Genomic DNA, 19470 nt, shown 5'->3' with positions numbered 1-19470 from the left:
TCTGCAGACTCTCCACACCCTCTGCACAATTTGCCGTTCCACCAATCTTGGTGTCATCAGCAAATTTCGACACCATACACTTGGTTCCCTCCTCCAGATCATCTATATAAATGGTAAATAGCTGATGTCCCAGTACCGACCCCTGGGGCACTCCACTAGTCACCAACCGCCAATCCGAATAGCACCCATTGACCCCCACTCTCTGCCTCCTATTTGACAGCCAATCCCCTATCCACGCTAACACCCTACCCCCAACTCCATGCCCCCTGACCTTCTGTAAATAACCTCTTGTGAGGCACCTTATCAAACGCCTTCTGAAAATCAAGAAACACCACATCCACCGGCTCTCCTCTATCCACTGCCCTAGACACATCCTCATAGAACTCCAATAAATTCATTATTTTCTCCTTGATCACGGATTCTAACATTTTACCTACAACAGACGTTAAACTAACCGGCCTATAATTCCCTGCCTTTTGCCTGCCACCCTTCTTAAACAACGGCGTAACATTAGCCGTTTTCCAATCTTCCGGCACTTCCCCGGAATCCAGTGATATTTGGAAAATAATCACCAAGGCATCCACTATCACCTCCGCCATTTCTTTCAGAGCCCTTGGATGCATTCCATCCGGTCCTGGGGACTTGTCCACAATCAGTCCCTCCAGTCTGTCGAGCACTGCCTCTCTAGTAACAATAATGTCATTCAGGCCTTCTACTCCTACCATCTTTCCATCGCTAACACCTGGCAAATTATTCACATCCTCCTCCGTGAAGACCAAAACAAAAAAGTTATTCAAGGCCTCAGCCATTTCCCCATCCCCTACCACTAAGTCCCCCCTCTCATCCTCTAAGGGTCCAACGTTCACCCTAGTCAGCCTCTTCCTTTTTATATATTTATAAAAACTCTTACTATCCTTTTTTATATTAAGCCCTAGCCCAGCTTCATAGTTTATCCTACCCTTCTTTATCAACTGCTTTGTCATTCTTTGTTGACATTTAAACCTTTCCCAATCCTCTTCTCGCCCACTACTCTTAGCTACTCTAAACGCACCCGCTTTTAATTTAACACTTTCCTTTACTTCCTTCGTTATCCACGGCTGATTATCTCTCCTCCTACGATCCTTTTTAACCATCGGAATAAGTTTCTGCTGAGCACCAAGAAAGATCTCCTTAAAGATCCTCCACTGTTCCTCAGCAGACCTACCTTCCAACACGGTCCCCCAATCAACATTCACCAATTCCTCTCTCATCCTACCGTACTCCCCTCTGTTCAAACAAAGGACACATGTCCGGGAACCCACTTTCTCCTCCTCCATCTGCATCAGAAACTCCACCATACAATGATCACTCTTCCCAAGAGGATCCTTTGCCACAAGGTCCCTAATTCTACCCACCTCATTACATAACACTAGATCCAAGATAGCTCACTCCCTTGTCGGCTCCAACACACACTGTTCGAGGAAACTATCCCGGCAGCATTCCAAGAACTCTTCCTCAAGCCCACCGCGTCCAACATCTTTCTCCACAGATGCTGTCGGACCTGCTGAGATTTTCTAGCATTTTTTGTTTTGGTTCAACATGTTCTCAACCTGGTACCTTTGTGTCCCATTCCTTAGTAAAGAAATTGTTACATTAACATTAGGTTGCATTAACAGTCCGAACCTGAAACTAAAATAACTCATTTAAGCTTGGAAACGCTGTGAGTGATGTTATGGCACACGAACTACGATCGAACTAGATTGTAGAATCCCATCCTGTATCTCTCTCCATGATAGATAGCATAAAACATTCTTCAAATTATGGCAAAACAAGGATTTACAGAGAATGAGGAACTTGGGAACATTGTAGTTAGTTGTATTTGTCTAATCTTCCAGATTTCCCTAGATTATAGAACAGTTCGTTGATTGGAAGATAGCAAATCTAATCACATCATTCAAGCAAGGAGGGAAAGAAAGCATTGATAGACTAATTTAGCCTGATCGTAGTATTAAAGAAAACACTATAATTTATTAACAGGAACATTGTAACAGAAAACTTCGAATTATGATCTGATTAGGTACAGTCAACATGGGCTTCTGAAAGGGAAATTACATTTGAAAGGTCTCTGAAGTTTTTGATCTTGTAGCTTGCAAGTAGATACTCTCTCTTCACAGATGTGGTTAGACCTGCTGAGATTTTCCAGCATTTTCTGTTTTTGTTTCAGATTCTCTGAGGTTTTTGATCTTGTAGCTTGAAAGTAGATAAGGGGGTATCAGCAAATGTAGTGTATTTAGATTTTCAGTATTGTGTCAAATGGGATGTTGATGCGCAAAATTAAGACAAAATTGGAGTTGAGGGGAAAATATTATCATATCCCACTGGTGTCCATTGCATTGAGATTCCTGGTGTGGTGGGGAGAGCTTCAAAGGGAATTCCTATCAACAGTGGCAGGATCAGAAGATCCTGCGGCCAGCGCGCAACACGTCACTTCCCACCACCGAGAAAATGGCTGAGGGGAGGCCAGAGAATCTCACCCAATATACTGAAACCTGTTTTTATAGTGCGCTGCGATTAACGCTTCAGACAGAGTGCTGCAATATTTAACACTGATATGTATGATATTAAGAAGGTTAACGTCTGAGGGCCCATCCTGAATGCTAGACTACAAGTTTACTTACAAAAAGCGGTTGCAGACATCTTGTAACTTACTATGTTATGCGAGTTTAAGTTTCAAGTTTATTTATTAGTGTCACAAGAAGGCTTACATTAACACTGCAATAAAATCCCCCAATCGCCACACTCTAGCACCTGTTTGGATACACTGAGAGAGAACTTAGCATGGCCAATGCACCTATTTATGTTGCTAAATCTGATTTTTGATTTATTATTGTCACGTGTATTTGTATGCAGTGAAAAGTATTGTTCCTTGCATGCTATACAGACAACACATACTGTTCATAGAGAAGGAAACGAGAGAGTGCAGAAATTTAGTGTTACACTCATAGCTAGGATGTAGAGAAAGATCAACTTAGTGAGAAGTAGGCCCATTCAAAAGTCTGATAGCAGCAGGGAAGAAGCTGTTCTTGAGTTCATTGGTATGTGACCTCAGACTTCTTAATACTTTTCCCAATAGAAGGAAGTGGAAGAGAGTGTATGTGGGGTGCGTAGGGCCCTTAATTATTCTGGCTGTTTTTCCCTGAGGTAGCGGGAAGTGTAGACAGAGTCAGTGGATGGGAGGTTGGTTTGCGAGATGGACTGGGCTTATTGGCTTCTGAAGGGTAGAAACCTGCTTATTGATTCTTGAAAAATCGTACATTATTAATTAAGTAATGGAATATTTGGGAGGAAAACTTGAGCGAATTAATTCCCCATGAATTGCCTCCGAGTATGTTAGTTTCACTATGTTTAAATGAAACATACGCAAATAAATCCTCAAGATGAATCAAACCATGCAGCCACACTCTCTCTCAATTACTTTCACCAAATTAATAGCATTTTATTTACATAGGCTCAAGGATTAAAGTTCTAATATTAAGCCAAGTAGTATTTTGCAAGTCTTATCAAGTTATTTAAAGCAATTTAGGTGCTGTCATTCCTGGTTTTACAAATTTTAGTAAATAGTGTTGAGATTTCAGGCAGGGGACACTGAAAGACTAGTCATCTGCAGCTACTGTTGTTCTCTGGATTCTTGCCGTCCAATATAGATTAATGAGCATTATCAGAGTGCAAAAGGCAATTTTTGGCTGTTCAGGAAGACAAAAGAGCATTTGCATTTATATAGCAGCTTATCTTGTGTCTGGGAAATGTCGCAAAGTGCAGTGAGTTGTTCCTGTGATGTGCAGTCACTGGCGATACAATGCTATGAAAATTAAGGTCATTAATCCAGACATGCACAGTCAAATTGAAAAACGAGTACTCATTCCTGGTCAGCTCTGGCATTAATGCATTTTGGACGTAACAACATCCCTAAGCGCTAACCACAGCAGTGGCAAGATTGAATTAGGGTAGAGGACCCACCCCTATGTCAAGGTGTGCAGGTATATGAGTGAATATACCATATTGGACATAGACAGTAGCTCTAGATTGGAGAGAAATGCTCTTTAAATACGGCAGAGAAATAGAGCTGGAAGGATCGCCTGTTCACGAGTGCGACTGTAAGTGAGCAGTGAAGATATGGTGATATAGTGCTGAGCATACCTGCCTTCCAAGCAGTTGACCTGGGTTCAACTGCCAGCCATCGCAAATATTTTTTAAGATGACACAGTGGCACAGTGGTTAGCACTGCTGCCTCACAAAGCCAGGGACCCGGGTTCGATTCTTGGCTTGGGTCACTGTCTGTGAGGAGTCTGCACGTTCTTCCCATCTCCACATGGGTTTCCTCCAGGTGCTGCAGTTTCCTCCTAAAGTCCAAAGATGTGCAGGTTAGGTTGTTTGGCCATGCTAAATTGACCCTAGTGTCAGGGGAATTAACAGAGTAGACATGAGGGGTTAGTGGAATAGGGCCTGGGTGGCATTGTGGTTTGTGCAGGTTTGATGGGCCGAATGGCCTCCTTCTGCACTACAGGGATTCTGTGATATGAAAAAAAAACAAGGACTTGGGAAGTGCTTTTCACAGCCACAGAATGTCCCAAACAATAAACCACTTTCAAAATAGTCAGTGCTGTAATGTTTGTGCACAGCAAGATCCCACAGACTGCAACATGATAATCTGCTTTTGTCATATTGATTGAAGAATAAATATTGGCTGGGTCATTGGTAATAACTCCCCTGCTCTTTTTGGCGACAGTGCCTCAGGATCTTTTACACCACCTGAGTGGGAAGATAGGCCCTCAGTTTAACCTTTCACCCTCCAGCCTGACAGTGTAGCACCCCCTCAGTGCAACAGCGGGGCTTAAATCCAGATTTTCCTGTTCAAGTGGGAACTGGGACTTGAACCTGCAGCTTTCTGACTTTGAAAGTGAGCGTGCTACCAACCCCATCACCAGTGACACTTCAAAACTGTGAAGCTATTTGATTCTGCATGGTAGAGGTGTTTGCATTCAATGGATTTTTCTCTAGATTGCTGTGACCTTCCCTTAAAAGTGGTAAGTGGCTCACAAAGCAGATGCATCTCCGACCGAAGAAACAGAGCTGGTATACTGGCAACTGCCCCTACAAGAGAACCAGATATCACGCTGTGTGTTAGCAACTAACCCAGAAGCACCTGGATCAATACTCAGGATTCTATTCTACTGGACTATTGCTTTTTGTCACTCCATCTGACAGATGACAACACATAATTGGGTGTTCCAGTACTTCACTGTCAAGCACAGAAGGGTGTGTGACCACACCCCCCCTCCCCTCCCCTCCCCCCTTCAATCTGCTGCTGTGAAGGTCTCTTGCTTCCAAACATCACCATCTCATGTACAGCTCAGGGGAGTCATGCAGCACCCTCAGTCTCAAGGTGGCACAGTGGTTAGCACTGCTGCCTCATAGCACCAGGACCCGGGTTCGATTCCTGGCTTGTGTCACTGTCTGTGAGGAGTCTGCATATTCTCCCCATGTCTGCATGGGTTTCCTTTGGGTGCTCTGGTTTCCTCCCACAGTCTGAAAGATGTGCTGGTTCGGTGCATTGGCCATGCTCAATTCATCCTCAGTGTAACCGAACAGGCACCAGGCTATGGTGACTAGGGGATTTTCACAGTAACTTCATTGCAGTGTTAATGTAAGCCTACTTGTGATATTAATAAGTAAACTTCTAAAAACTGCACCAGCTCTTTCCCCTTCATCCGTCTTCACTACCATCTTCTCTTAGCCAATGCTTAACACAATATCTGTGTTAGTAATTAATTGAACGAGAGATGCAACTCAACTGGAGCCTGACTATGTTCTCTCACTTTGTGGTAAGAGGGAAATGATAAATTATGCATAAATAAGCATATTTAACCTCATAGATGCTGCAAGCATTTTTTTTTAACTACGCACCATGGACATGTCCATTTAGCGTATCATAAAATATCTGACTAATTAGGATTCAGAATCCCTTCAATCTCCATAGACAACATATCTTCCAAACACATTGTCCTGAACAGACTGACAATAGCTTGCTCATATGCCTTTAGTGCCTTACAATGTGACTAACACCACCTGTTCCATTGTGCAGTTTATCCCTGCAGTCATTAGAGATTGAGATGGAGTGATTTGGCCCCTATATCCTCCCATTAGGGTGCACATAACATTATTTACAGAGCCCTATTCTATTACTTTGTTACATCTGTCTAACATTATATTCTATTATATGGGGGGGGGGGTCTGGCATTTTGCATGTTCTTTTTACAACTTTCCACCATTTGCTTCCTGCTGCTACTTTGCATGAATAGTAATGCTTTACCTCGCTGTTCTTTCATAGAACAAAGAAAAGTACAAGCAGGGGAACAGGCCCTTCGGCCCTCCAAGCCTACACCAATCATGATACCATAACTAAAAAAAAACCTGCCCTTACTCGGTCCGCATCCCTCTATTCCCTCCCTATTCATGAACTCATCCAGATGCCTCTTAACTGTTCCAGGCACCCATCACTCACCACATGAAAAACTTCCCCCAAACATCTCCCTTAAATCTTCCCCCCCTCACCTTGAACCTGTGCCCCCTTGTAATTGACACTTCCCCCCTGGGGAAAAAAATCTCTGATATCCACCCTGTCTATGCCTCTCATAATTCTGTAGATCTCTATCAGGTCTCCCTTCAGCCTCCATCATTCCAGTCAAAACAATCCTAGTTTATTCAACCCTCCTCATAGCCAACACCCTCAAGACCAGGCAACACCCTGGTGAACCTTCTTTGCACTCTCTTCAAAGTTTCCATGCCCTTCTGGTAGTGTGGCGATCAGAACTGCACGCAATACCCTGAATGCAACCTTTTCTCATTCACTTCAAGAGACCCATGTTTCAAAATCTGCATTGATGATTGCCTTCCAATTTACATATTCTTTCTTGCAAAATGTTGCGGTTCTTGCTAGGAGAGTAAACTGGGATTCGCGAGGCTTCATCAGTGAAGATATGATTTTCCCTATTGGCATTGAACTATTTTCTATTATTATTGTAAAGTGACCAAACAGTCTGACAACTTAACTCATTGGCTGGTTTTTAAAATCGATAAATAATTGTATTTACAAGTACATTGTGATTGGCACTGTTTTTATTATGTGATTCAAATCAGAGACGTGAAAATCTTATATTTCACAAACATAAATTCCCATAATTTAATTACCTGTTTACTAATTTGGACACGGGCATTTTGCCAATTTATCGAAAAAAGATGGAGTTTATCAGCCTCTGAGAAACTCCAATGATTCCAACTTATGACCTATGGAAAGGTGGTGGTGTAGTGGTATTGTCACTGGATTAGTAATTCAGAGACCCTGGGCAAGATCTGGGGACCCGTGTTCAAATCCCACCACGGCTGATGGTGATGTTTGAATTCAATAAAGGTCTGGAATTTCAAAAATCTTAATGATAATCATGAAACTATTGTCAATTGCTGTAAAAATGTCTGGTTCAATAATGTCCTTAAGGAAGGAAATCTGCCATCCTTACCCAGTCTGGCCTACGTGTTACTCCAGAGCCACAGCAATATTTTGGTATCAATGGGTGCTATTCTGATTGGTGGTTGGTAACAAGTGGAGTGCCGCAGGGATTGGTGCTGGGGCCTCAGCTATTTACCATTTATGTATGTGATCTGGAGGAGGGGGCTGAGTGTAGGGTGACGAAATTTGCTGATGACACGAAGAAGAGTGGAAAAGCAAATTGTGCGGAGGGTGTGGAAAGTCTGCAGAGGGATTCTAGATAGGCTGAGCGAGTGGGCGAGGACCTGGCAGATGGAGTACAATGTTAGCAAGTGTGAGGTTATCCACTTTGGCAGGAATAATAGTAGGAGGGATTACTATTTAAAGGGCGAAAAGCTGCAGCATGCTACGGTGCAGAGGGACCTGGGGGTCCTTGTGCATGAGTCGCAAAAACCCAGTCTGCAGGTGCAGCAGGTGATCAAGAAGGCAAATGGGATGCTGGCCTTTATAGCGAGGGGGATAGAATATCAAAGCAGGGAGGTCTTGCTGTAACTGTACAGGGCACTGGTGAGGCCGCTGCTGGAGTACTGTGTGCAGTTTTGGTCGCCGCACTTGCGCAAGGATATTTTGGCCTTGTGGCCAAAAGGTGCAGAGGACGTTCACTAGGCTGATACCGGAGATGAGGGGGTTAGACTATGAAGAGAGACTAAATAGACTGGGTCTGTACTCGTTGGAGTTTAGAAGGATGAGGGGGGATCTTATAGAGACGTATAAGATAATGAAAGGGATGGATAGGGTAGAGGTAGAGAGATTCTTCCCGCTCAGCAGGACTATAGGGCAAAGCCTCAAGATAAGAGGGGGGGGGCAGTTTAGAACGGAGTTGAGGAGGTACTTCTTCACTCAAAGGGTGGTGAATCTCTGGAATTCTCTGCCCGTTGAAGTGGTGGAGGCTACCTCGCTAAATATATTTAAGACACGGGTAGATAGGTTTTTGGTAGACAAGGGAATTGAGGGTTATGGGGAGAAAGCGGGAAAGTGGAACTGAGCTAGTTCAGATCAGCCATGATCTTATTGAATGGCGGGGCAGGCTTGAAGGGCTAGGTGGCCTACTCCTGCTCCTATTTCTTATGTTCGATGTGGTTGACTCTCAAATGCCCTCTGATACGAAGGGCAGTTGGAAATGGGCAATAAACGCTGGCCTAGCCAGCGACGCCCACATCCCATAAATTAAAAAAAACTGCAATGCTTTAGGAGGAGGTTGCATACATTTTAAGTTGAAGTTAACCAATTACCATTTTTATGCAGACTGTAAATTTAAATAAAAGTTATGCTGTATAGATTCTATCCTCATTTCTCATATTTTTGAATCAACAGTAAAAGAAAGTTTGCATTTATACAGCAAGTTTACTGTAGATAATTATCCCAAGGCACATTAAAGGGGTATAATCAGCTGAGAATAGTTGCCAAGATGTGGAGATGCCAGCGTTGGACTGGGGTAAAACAGACAGAAATCTCACAACACCGGCTTAAAGTCCAACAAATTTATAAACCAAAAGCTTGCATAAGGAGGGTTTTAAGGAAAGTCTTAAAGCAGGGGAGAGAGAGGAGAGGCAAAGATATGCAGGGAGGTATAATCCATACACAGGGCAGGAATCATCTGGAGGCACAGTCTCCAGTTATGGGATAGGGCGAAGGGAATGGCAAACAAAAGACCAGAGAGGGAGGAACATAGCCTTGTCCATCACACAAACCAGCTCCCCATCCATTGACTCCATCTACACTTACTGCTGCCTCGGAAAAGCAGGCAGCATAATCAAGGACTGCACGTTCTCCGGACGTACTCTCTTCCATCGGAAAAAAGATACAAAAGTCTGCGATCATGTACCTACCAACTCAAGAACAGCTTCTTCCCTGCTGACATTAGACTTTTGAATGGACCTACTATGTATTAAGCTGATCTTTCTCTGCACCCCTAGCTGTGACTGTAACACTTACATTCTGTACCCTGTGTACTGTATGAAAGGTATACTTTGCATAGCGCACAAGAAACAATATTCTTCACTGCATCCCAATACCTGCGAGAATACTAAATCAATCAAAAAACAGGGAGTTCTGGAGGAGGTTACAGATTCAGGAAAGGGACAAATCATGAAGTGATTTCAATATGAAACCACTAAATCCATCAGAAAAATAAGAGGTTTACACACACTGATTATTGTGTAATGAAATAAACAGATGAGTAGATTGCACAGATTCATTACATTCATTCATAGCTGATACCTAATCACTACAGTGCAAAAAAAATCTGTAAGACTCAAAACTTCTTGTGGGGATTAAAATGCAGTAGTGTTACAGCGCAACTCTCTGCAGCATTTGTTTGTCAACACGAGCTTGTTTATCATTATTATAATTTTTCGCATTGTTGACTGACCAGCTCCACATTAAGTTTCATCCTATCTTTCCCAATACCGGAATCATGCAGTTGGTTTTCTGAGTCCATCTGACACAAAAGAAATGAAATGTCACTGCATTGTAGCAGATTTGTCAAGAAATGATGAAATCTGACCCTTCAATGGATTGTCAAATTCTGCACGTAAGATCTATCTGTGGAAATCTAAAAGCTACGTTGTCACTTTCTCGAGGAGATGTTGCAACACTTTGCTTTGTTTTTCCCCAAAAAAATCTGTTTCAAAGGTCATGAAATTAATTAATTTGTGTAGTAAACATTTCCCTGGTGCGTGCAATGTTTAGCTACGCCAAAATGAATCGAGAGTTTTCTAAGTTAGCGGATCTGTTTGTTCTTGCAGGTAACCTCACAATTCCCCGGTCTAAAAAATCCCTTTCCCACGCCACCTGATGCCAAGCGATAGGAGTGTTTAGCCAGCAGTTAGGAATATTACACCAACCAGTCTTGTCAATACCCCAAAGTGGAGCTCGGTTAAGTACGTTTAATGAGGCGTCAGAGTCATATTGAAAGACTAAGTGGGCGTGCCATGAAAGAGGTCTCCATTCAAAACAAAAGAACCTAAACTTATTAATGTGTGAGAAGGGTGACTGGCCAAGAAAAGATGCACCATTTTGTTTGAGAATCTTTTGCACAGATTTATTGCATATCCCCAAAAAGAACACTGATGATCCTAGCTTCTTTTCTTGGCTGATCCTCATGTATATTGGTGTGTAGATATGGTTGGGTAAGCCATTGTGTGAGATTAAATGCCTTATAAAGAAAGCATTTAAATCTGATAAGTCTGACAGCCGCCTTAAAGCTTCTTGATTTACACTGCGTAGATCAGTTCTGGAATGGCATGCTGCTTCTGCTTGTCGGTAAATGAGGTCAGCCATGCAAGAACAAAATCACTAAGATTTTCCTCATGCTTGAACAAGGGAGGTGAACGATTTTGCTTATAATGGTGCCCCTATCTGCATTTCTACACTCGCCGTAGCATATCTCAAATAGAATTTATCCAAAAAAAGCGTACTGTGCATTTAAGCTTCTGGTGATAAAAGCCACCTATATCTTTTCTCTTGCATGCAACATTACAGCATGTGGTTGAGATTAATCTGGTCAATTCTAAAGCGCTTGCAAAGTTGGCCTACTAGGTCTTCTTTGTAAACTGTTTTCCACCCAAGTTACACATAAGTAAAACAATTGATTGGAAAACTAGTAACGTTCTGAGGGCTGCAAATATGATTGTTGCTCATTCTCGCATACTCTTTGCGTCAAAACATTGTCGAGGACTGACCGAAAGTTTGACAGCCAAAGTCATTCTGAAGTCAATTGATTACTGGCACAGCGGTTAGCCAGGGACCAGGGTTCAATTCCTGGCTTTGGTCACTGCCTGTGCTGAGTCTGCATGTTCTCCCCATGCTTGCATGGGTTTCCCCCGGGTGTTCCGGTTTCCTTCCACAGTCCAAAAGACGTGCTGGTTAGTTGTGTTGGCCATGCTAAATTTTCCCTCAGTGAATGGGCGCCGGAGTGTGGTGACTCAGGGATTTTCACAATAACTTCATTGCAGAGTTAATGTAAGCCTACTTGTAACAGGAAGAAATAAACTTAAACTTAACCATTCTGTGGCTGCTATTTCATGGATGATTGTTGTTTTCGTTTCAGCTTGATGCTGAGGCAAGCGGTTTGCTGAAAGACTTACAAGTCAAGCTCAACGGTGTTTTGGATGAGCTGAGTTATACTTTTGGCACAAGGTAAAGTAAACTTTAGTCAAAATAATGAATGTAGCTGAATGGGGAATGCATTGTCTAAGGATATATCATTTTGGAGTTTATCTCAAGATAGTTTTGCATTACATAAAGGGTCTTTCGAGAGTCTATTTTGGAGGAGGTTTAAATGAATGGGCAGAAAGTTGCACTTAAAATGTTGCTTTTATTCACTTGTGGGACATGGGTTTTGCTAGTTGGCCAGCATTTATTGCCGATCCCAAGTTGCCTTAATTCCACTTTTTTTTTGTTGAATTCAAATTCCATCATCTGCTGTGGCAGGATTCGAACCCGGGTCCCCAGAACATCAGTTGAGTTTCTAGGTTAATAGTCTAGTGATAATACCAGTGGGCCATCGCCTCCCCTTCATTCAGATGTTAGACAGCCAATTAGTTTGCCACTTAGATGCAAGCGATTTCTGTTTTAGCAGCGTAGATGAGGCGGAACAAGCTGGCATTATCCAGCTCCTCCTACTCGCCCACTTCCCAGTTAAGCAGTCTAATAAGTCCTCGGAGGCTGGAAGTCCCTTCACCCGAATTCTTTTATTTACAAGACCCAACAACGCTATGCAGAGTGCTCTCAGTACGCAGTCTACATCCGGAGTTCCAGAGGAACTGACATGCCTGTTTAAATACAGAGTATGGGGCTCCTTGATTGGACCACCAATTTGGCCCTTAATCAGGGAACTCTTTTATTTTCCCCAACCAAATAAACAAAATCAAATTAATTTTAGCGACAACTCAAAAGGAGCAGCTCTCTAAAAGGAGGGGAATTGCCCAAAACAAAAAAAAAAGTAGAAAGGAAATTTAAAACATCAAATTTAAATGTGATTAAAGGAATCAGTTATACACGCCAGTCCCTGCGGTGCCCAGCAGGCATGGAAGGCATCAATGGTGCCGTTTCCGGGGACTCCCAGCCGTGAATATAGCCACGGTAGAGGGGCAGACAGTTAGGATGGACAACCCCCTTGATCACCCACTGCCTGGACCTGCAGATGGCGCACCTTGCCAGGCCCAGGAGCAGGTTTATGAGGAGGTCTTCCTTTCCCACCTCCCCCTCTGCACCAGGTGAGGCCCTTAATCGGGGAGTCCATATTCAAACAGGCCAACCTCAATGCCTGATTAAAGTCAATTCAAGCAGAATGATCTTGTTGCTAATGGAGAATTCAGTTACCCAGCCAAAAGGCTGAGAGGTCGTTCATGATAGAATTGGACCAATACGTCATGGCTGACGTGTGCAAGACGTCTGTCAGCAATGTCGCAAACATGGAATGGCTGCTACAGCCCAAAAAGAATGATATGGATTGTTTAAGATAGACCCACAATTCACTTCCCATTGCCTTTTACAGGTATTCATTTGCTGAATGCCAAAACAAGAAGGGAAGCTGGGCAGCCATGAGTTTGTCAACCCACAATCCCACCACTTTACAGTTGTTGATTGTTGAGACTTGCCCTTTTCCTGTCCTCTTTGATTTGACAAATTATAGAAACCATAGAAAAGTTTGATCATGGAAGGAGACCATTCGGCCCGTTTTGTCCCTGCCAGCCTGAGGACACCCTGATGCCCTTCCTATTGCCACCTTCCAGCACCCGGCCAATAGCCCTGTAGCTTACAGTTCTTAAGGTGTAAATTCAGGTACTACTTAAAAAGAGTTTAGGGTCTCTGGTTCCACCACCAACTCAGGCAGCAAAATCCAGACACCCACGTTACCCAACACTCCATCGCACAGGTGTTGCCACATTGTCTACAGTGCAACACTAAAAGTGATCCTCAGGTCATTGCACGTATTTAGGCAACAAGCTACCCAGGTCAAAAGAAATAGGAGCAAGAGTGGACCATGTGACCTCTGCCATTTCATGGTGGCACAATGGTTAGCACTGCCAGGTCCTTGAGCCTGGATTCAATTCTGGCCTTGGGTGACTCTCTGGAGTTTGTATGTTCTCCCCATGTCTGTGTGGGTTTCCTCCAGGTGCTCCAGTTTCCTCCCACAATCTACAAATGTGCAGGTTAGATGGATTAGCTATGCTAAATGCCCCTTAATGTCCAAAGATGTGTACTTTAGATGGATTAGCCATGGAAAATGTGTGGGGTTACGGGGATAGGGCCTGGGTAAGATGCTCTGTCAAAGAGTTGGTACGGACCCAATAGGCTGAATGGCGTCCTCTGCACTGTAGGGATTGTATGATTCTATAATGTGATCATCGCTGATCTCTACCTTAAGGCTGGCACATTGGCACAGTTGTTGGCACTGCTGCCTCACAGCGGCAGGAACCCGGGTACGATTCCCAGCTTGTGTCACTGTACGGATTTTGCACATTCTCCCCGTGTCTGCATGGATTTCCTCTGGGTGCCCGAGTTCCCCCCCACCCCCAACCCCCCACAGTCCAAAGATGTGCAGGTTAGGTGCATTGGTCATGATAAATTCTCCCTCAGAATACCAGAGGCATTCTGAGGGAGAATTTCCTCAAAATGGCACCAGACTGTGGCGACTAGAGGATTTTCACAGTAACTTTATTGCAGTATTAACATAAGCCTACTTGTGACTAATAAATAAACTTTAGCTCAGTTTTCCTCTCTGCTCCCATCATTGCCGTATTGCAAGCAATGACATAAGTTACACCTTAATACTTCGCTGTTCTTGTACAAAGCCAGCCCATTAAGGTTGGCATCATCATTAATTTTGAAAGCAGCATCAGCAGGTTCCTCATTAATCAACAGCAGTGGTACTTGCTTTTTACTGTTGCTCAGAACCTTATTGCGGTTTCATTATTTAAGACTCCTGAATTGTCTGTAAATGTATCACATTGCCATTAACTGTAAGAGTCAACTCTTTCTCTTCACTCTTCATATTTTGGTGGCAGGCATCTGTGCACCATGGCAATCAGCGATGGTGTACAATCATTATTGCATATTTCACAATTGTATAGGTGTGTATTAAGACAACTTTTAGTACGAATCATAACATATCTATATAACGTGGTCACACCATGAGTTCTGCACTTCCCTCCAGTTTTCAGCTCCAGTTATTTCCCAATTTGTTTTTTAAAATCAGAGAATGGTTCTGTCACAGAAGGAGGCCATTCATGTTATATTGTCTGTGTTGGCTCTCTGAAGAAGCCAGTCACCCAGCCTTTTGCCCGTAGACTTTTTCAGAAAATTATCCAATCCCATTTGAACTCATCAAAATCTGTCCTCCTCCAACCGCTCCAGCTGTGCATTCCATCGCCTAACCACTGGCCAAGTAAGAAGGCTTTTCCTCACGGCGCTATTGCTTCTTTTGCCAAATACTTTAAACCTGAGCTGTCCACTTTCCCCACAAAAATCTGTGGCCACCTGCTCATGCTTTCTCATCTTAAGCTCCACCATTGGTTGTTTGCCTCTTTGTCTTCCTTTTAAGTACCCCGTTTTATTTATAAACGGTATTGGAGTGAGGATAGAAAAAAGTGTACTTTGGCCAACGGAAATTGTCTTTTGCAATAGATTGAATCTCCCATTGGATGGTGTATATTGCCTAACATTGCTAATTTCTGTACACACACCTTGGACATGATTTTCCCACCCTGCTATGCTGCTCGAGTAGCGTAACAGGGCGGGAAATTTAAGCAGGAGGCTAAAAACCTGATCTCCGCCCAACGTCTGGCAAACCGCAGTTCCCCCGGGCCATTAATTTTGACATAATCAGCCTTACGCTGTTCTCCTGCATGAGGCTGGTGTTAATATTCATGACCAATTTAAATGTCTTTAGTGAGCTCCGGACAGAATTGGCGTTCCATCTCGCCGGTGAAAGTTCCCACCAGGGGGATCACTGGTGGGACCAGAGGCCATTGAGACCTCCTAGGAGGCCAGTGGCAGGGGGACAGTACCCCGTGGGCAGTGCCAGCCTGGTACTGGGCACCTTGGCACTGTCAGCCTGACACACTAGCAGTGCCCACCAGGCAGTGCCAAGGGGGTTCATGGGGGGTGGGGCCAGACCCAGAGGGAGAAGTAGAAGGCAAGGGAAGGGCAGATTCTGCATTGAGGCCGGAGGCTAGCGGTGGGACCGGCAAACTGGGATTGTTGGGGCCAGTGATCCGGGGAGGGGGCGGGGGCAGGGGCAGGTATGATCGCAAAGCCGACAATCAGGGCTAGCAGTCACAAGAGGTTGGGGCCGGTGATCAAGTGGGAGAGGGTACGGCAAATTGCCCTCCCCTTACATTTCTAAGTTCTTCAAATTCTAACAAATGTCCTATTCTGCTGTATTGCAATACTCTTCAGACACTAACCTGGGTGATGTTAATATTCATGACCAATTTAAATGTCTTTAGTGAGCTCCGGACAGAATTGTCTGGACTCATTTGACTCTCCAGCTCGCCGGTGAAAGACACTAGCCTGGGGATGGATGCCGAGCAATGTTCTTCCTTCTTCTCATGTATCTAGACAGAGTTCCGTCACTAGGATGATGTATTCCCATGCATTCCTCCTCCTCTGCATATGAGGCCCTTCTGTTGTCAAATGTTCACTCAGCTGGCCACCATCGCAGAGAGTTTGCAGTGCATTATCACAGGATAATGTGATATCAGAGTTGCACACTTCACAGCTGCATTAAAAATAATTTGGGAGTTTTGAAACAGCTGTCTCATGTTGCTCGAGAAATATTAAAGGATTGTTTTATGCATTACAATGAGCTGACATTTCTTCATTATCACCAAGGAAACAATTTTACCATAACTTACATTTCTCAAAAAAAACTCCATTCCTAGATTCTCATTGACAATTTGCAATTAGGCTCCCTGATTGAAATCAGGCTTCTCTGATGTAACAAGCAATCTTCAAGAGGATAAAATTATGACAAGAAAATAGAAAAAAATGTTGAAATGAATTCGGAGAAAAAGTGTCAAAAATGTGAATAAGTTTTGTAAGAACATTCAATATGGTGAGACATAATATTTGTACCATAGAATCCTTCAGTGCAGAAGGAGGCCATTCGGCCATCAAGTCTGCACCGACCACAATCCCACCGAGGCCCTATCCCCATAACCCTATGCATTTACCATAGCTAGTTACCCTGACACTAAGGGGCAATTTGGCTTGGCCAATCCACCTAACCCACACATCTTTGGACTGTGGGAGGAAACCGGAGCAGACATGGGGAGAATGTGCAGACTCCACACAGACAGTGACCCAAGCCAGGAATCGAACCCGGTTCCCTGGCGCTGTGAGGCAGTACTGCTAATCACTGTGCCGCCCCATTGGTATGAATTTCCATGTGGTAAAAAGAATGCGCTGTGAAATCAAAAATACCTTACGAAAAGTTAATTTCTAATCTGTGGATTTGAGAGAGTTGCAGCTGGGGGAGGAATTTCTTGTGCACAAAATAGTGTGCCTTTGTTTCCCAACTAATCTTCCTTCGTTAATAAATAAGATAATGAAATATGACCACCGTTGTTGACAATATGGACACATCTAAGTTTGAAAGTTCAATGTGCAGTCATAATTGAAGAATACATCCAGGCTGAAATGAAATGCAGCAGCTGAGGGTGCTGCTTTGTCTGTGAATTTCAGGTAGAATTTCACATAATGTTATTTATAACAAGATTAAGGAGCTTTCCTGGTCAAACATTCTCCCCTCCTTAAAATCATACAGGATAGAAAGAGGCCATTCAGCCCATCAGGCCTCTGCCAGCTCTTTGGTACAGCTATCTAACTAACCCCACATTCTGTAGCCATCTATGCTCAAAACAGATTAAGCAAGTCAACCACCCAGATAATTGTTTGTACAGTCTTGCTGCACACACAATGGCTGCCCACGTAACAGCAGTCACCTGACTGCTTCTTCAAAGCTAAAGCACTCTGGGATGCTTCTGATCTTCTTCATGCAATGGAAGGATCTATCCAAGTGGACCATTCTTCCTCCCTGCCAACCTTTATTTGTCACTAAGTGTAACATTAGGATTGGCATCCAGAGAATTGTACGTGGAAAGGACACCCTTTGAACAACGGCATAGACAATCCTATACTAAAGCCTAGACGTGTCCTGTTCCCTGGCAACCAATGGCCTTGTTAAATGATCAGCATTAAAATCTGAACTCCAGCCTTTATTTTTTGTTGTTGTAGGTACACACATGTAAAGAGAAAGGTCACACCATCACATTCCCATTTTGCTGCAAGCATCCTTGATCTTGGTAGAATTGTATTTTCTTGGCGGTTATTGTCTGACACTTTTGGTGTTTGGTTTCTCTGTGCATGCTTTTATCATCACTTCTGCTTGATTGTTTCAGCTTCCAATCTGTAATTGAAGAATGTGTGAAACAGATGAACGTTGAATTATATCAGATGAGAGGAAACGGGAATGCGTCTGCCAACAGAAACAATGCAGCCCTGGATGCAGAAACTGTCCTGAGGCCACTAATGGACCTTCTGGATAAAAAGTAATGTCGCTCTCCGAATAAGTGTCAGCTTGAAGATACTGATTTAATCCTGACCTTCATAGCTTTTCAGTAATCCGTTTCTGAATACTTCCTCGCATGTATTGAAATGCAAATGTCATGTGGACAGTTTGAAAATTTGGTCTTTAAATTATCAGAAAGCTGCCTTGCCAGCTTACTGTTTTGCTGAGACATTGATGTGATGCTGTTTTGTATGCATAATTTGCCTTCAGGCCTTGTGCACTCTAATGTAAGCCCTTTGATGTCTCAACCGTCTAGTGACAGCCAATGTTTTCCTCTTTTTTCCAGCCTTACGCTGTTTGCTAAAATCTGCGAGAAGACGGTTCTGAAGCGGGTTCTAAAAGAACTTTGGAAATTAGTTCTGAACGTAATAGAGAAAAAAATAGTTCTGCCCCCACTAACCGATCAAAGCGTAAGTATCAGCTCAGGGTTTGGGGGGCTGGGTAAGTTGCTCTTTCGGAGAGTCAGTGCTGAATCAGAAGGCCATTTGGCCTCTCCCTGCAGTGTAGGATTCTTTCGCCAGATTCTTACCACCATTCATGCCAGTCGCTTTTCCCGTCCTGCCGCAGGGAATGGAGATTTGGCTGGCTGCCAGATTCTCCAACTTTGCTGCAGCGTGAGTGTGGTGTGAACGGCCAGTAAGATCACACCCAATGAATGTATTCCCCATTGTACAGCGGCACAGTGGTTAGCATTGCTGCCTCACAGCTATAGGCACCCAGGTATGATTCCCAGCTTGGGTCACTGTGCGGAGTCTGCACGTTCTCCTCCTGCCTGCATGCATTTCCTCCGGGTGCTCCGGTTTCCTCCCACAGAGTGAAAGATGTGCTGGTTATGTGCATTGCCAAGCTAAATTTTCCCAGACAGTCGCCAGAGTGCAGCAACCAAGGGATTTTCACAGTAACTTCATTACAGTATTAATGCAAACCTACTTGTGACACCATTTTTGTTCTTTGTTATTTATGGATGGGAATAGAGGGATATGGTATCCGGAAGAGTAGGGGGTTTTAGCTAAGTTGGGCAACGTGGTCAGTGCAGGCATGGAGGGCCAAGGGCCTGTAATTTTCTTTGTTCTTTTAATAAATAAATTAAACTTAAAATCTAATATGTTTAAAACCTGTAAAAGTAAGTACTAATTTTTGGGTATATCCCTAGCAAATATCTAAACGGGAATCCAAGCGAGACACAGATTGTTACTTATTGCAGTATACAAATGTACCTCCTAGGTAAAATGGAGCTATGAGATTAAGTGTCAGCCCAAGATAGCAAAGATGGATCTTATTAGGCAATCTGCCATTCCTTTATATTCAA

General features: G+C 43.5%; 1 protein-coding gene across 1 annotated transcript in view; it reads left to right on the top strand.

Annotated features, from left to right (window-relative positions):
- The window catches only part of LOC145359668 (protein unc-13 homolog C-like), a 396096-nt gene that overhangs the window by 308349 nt on the left and 68277 nt on the right, over nt 1-19470 (top strand). The window contains 3 exon segments of the mRNA XM_080214409.1: nt 11634-11722; nt 17992-18141; nt 18448-18571. Of these exon segments, the coding sequence (XP_080070535.1) occupies nt 11634-11722; nt 17992-18141; nt 18448-18571 (363 nt within the window).

This window comes from Carcharhinus amblyrhynchos, chromosome 28, assembly GCF_965287045.1.
Source record: "Carcharhinus amblyrhynchos chromosome 28, sCarAmb.v2.hapA, whole genome shotgun sequence".
Classification (NCBI taxonomy): domain Eukaryota; kingdom Metazoa; phylum Chordata; class Chondrichthyes; order Carcharhiniformes; family Carcharhinidae; genus Carcharhinus; species Carcharhinus amblyrhynchos.
Note: the sequence above shows the minus strand (reverse complement) of the source record. Positions and strands in the feature narration are given on the sequence as shown.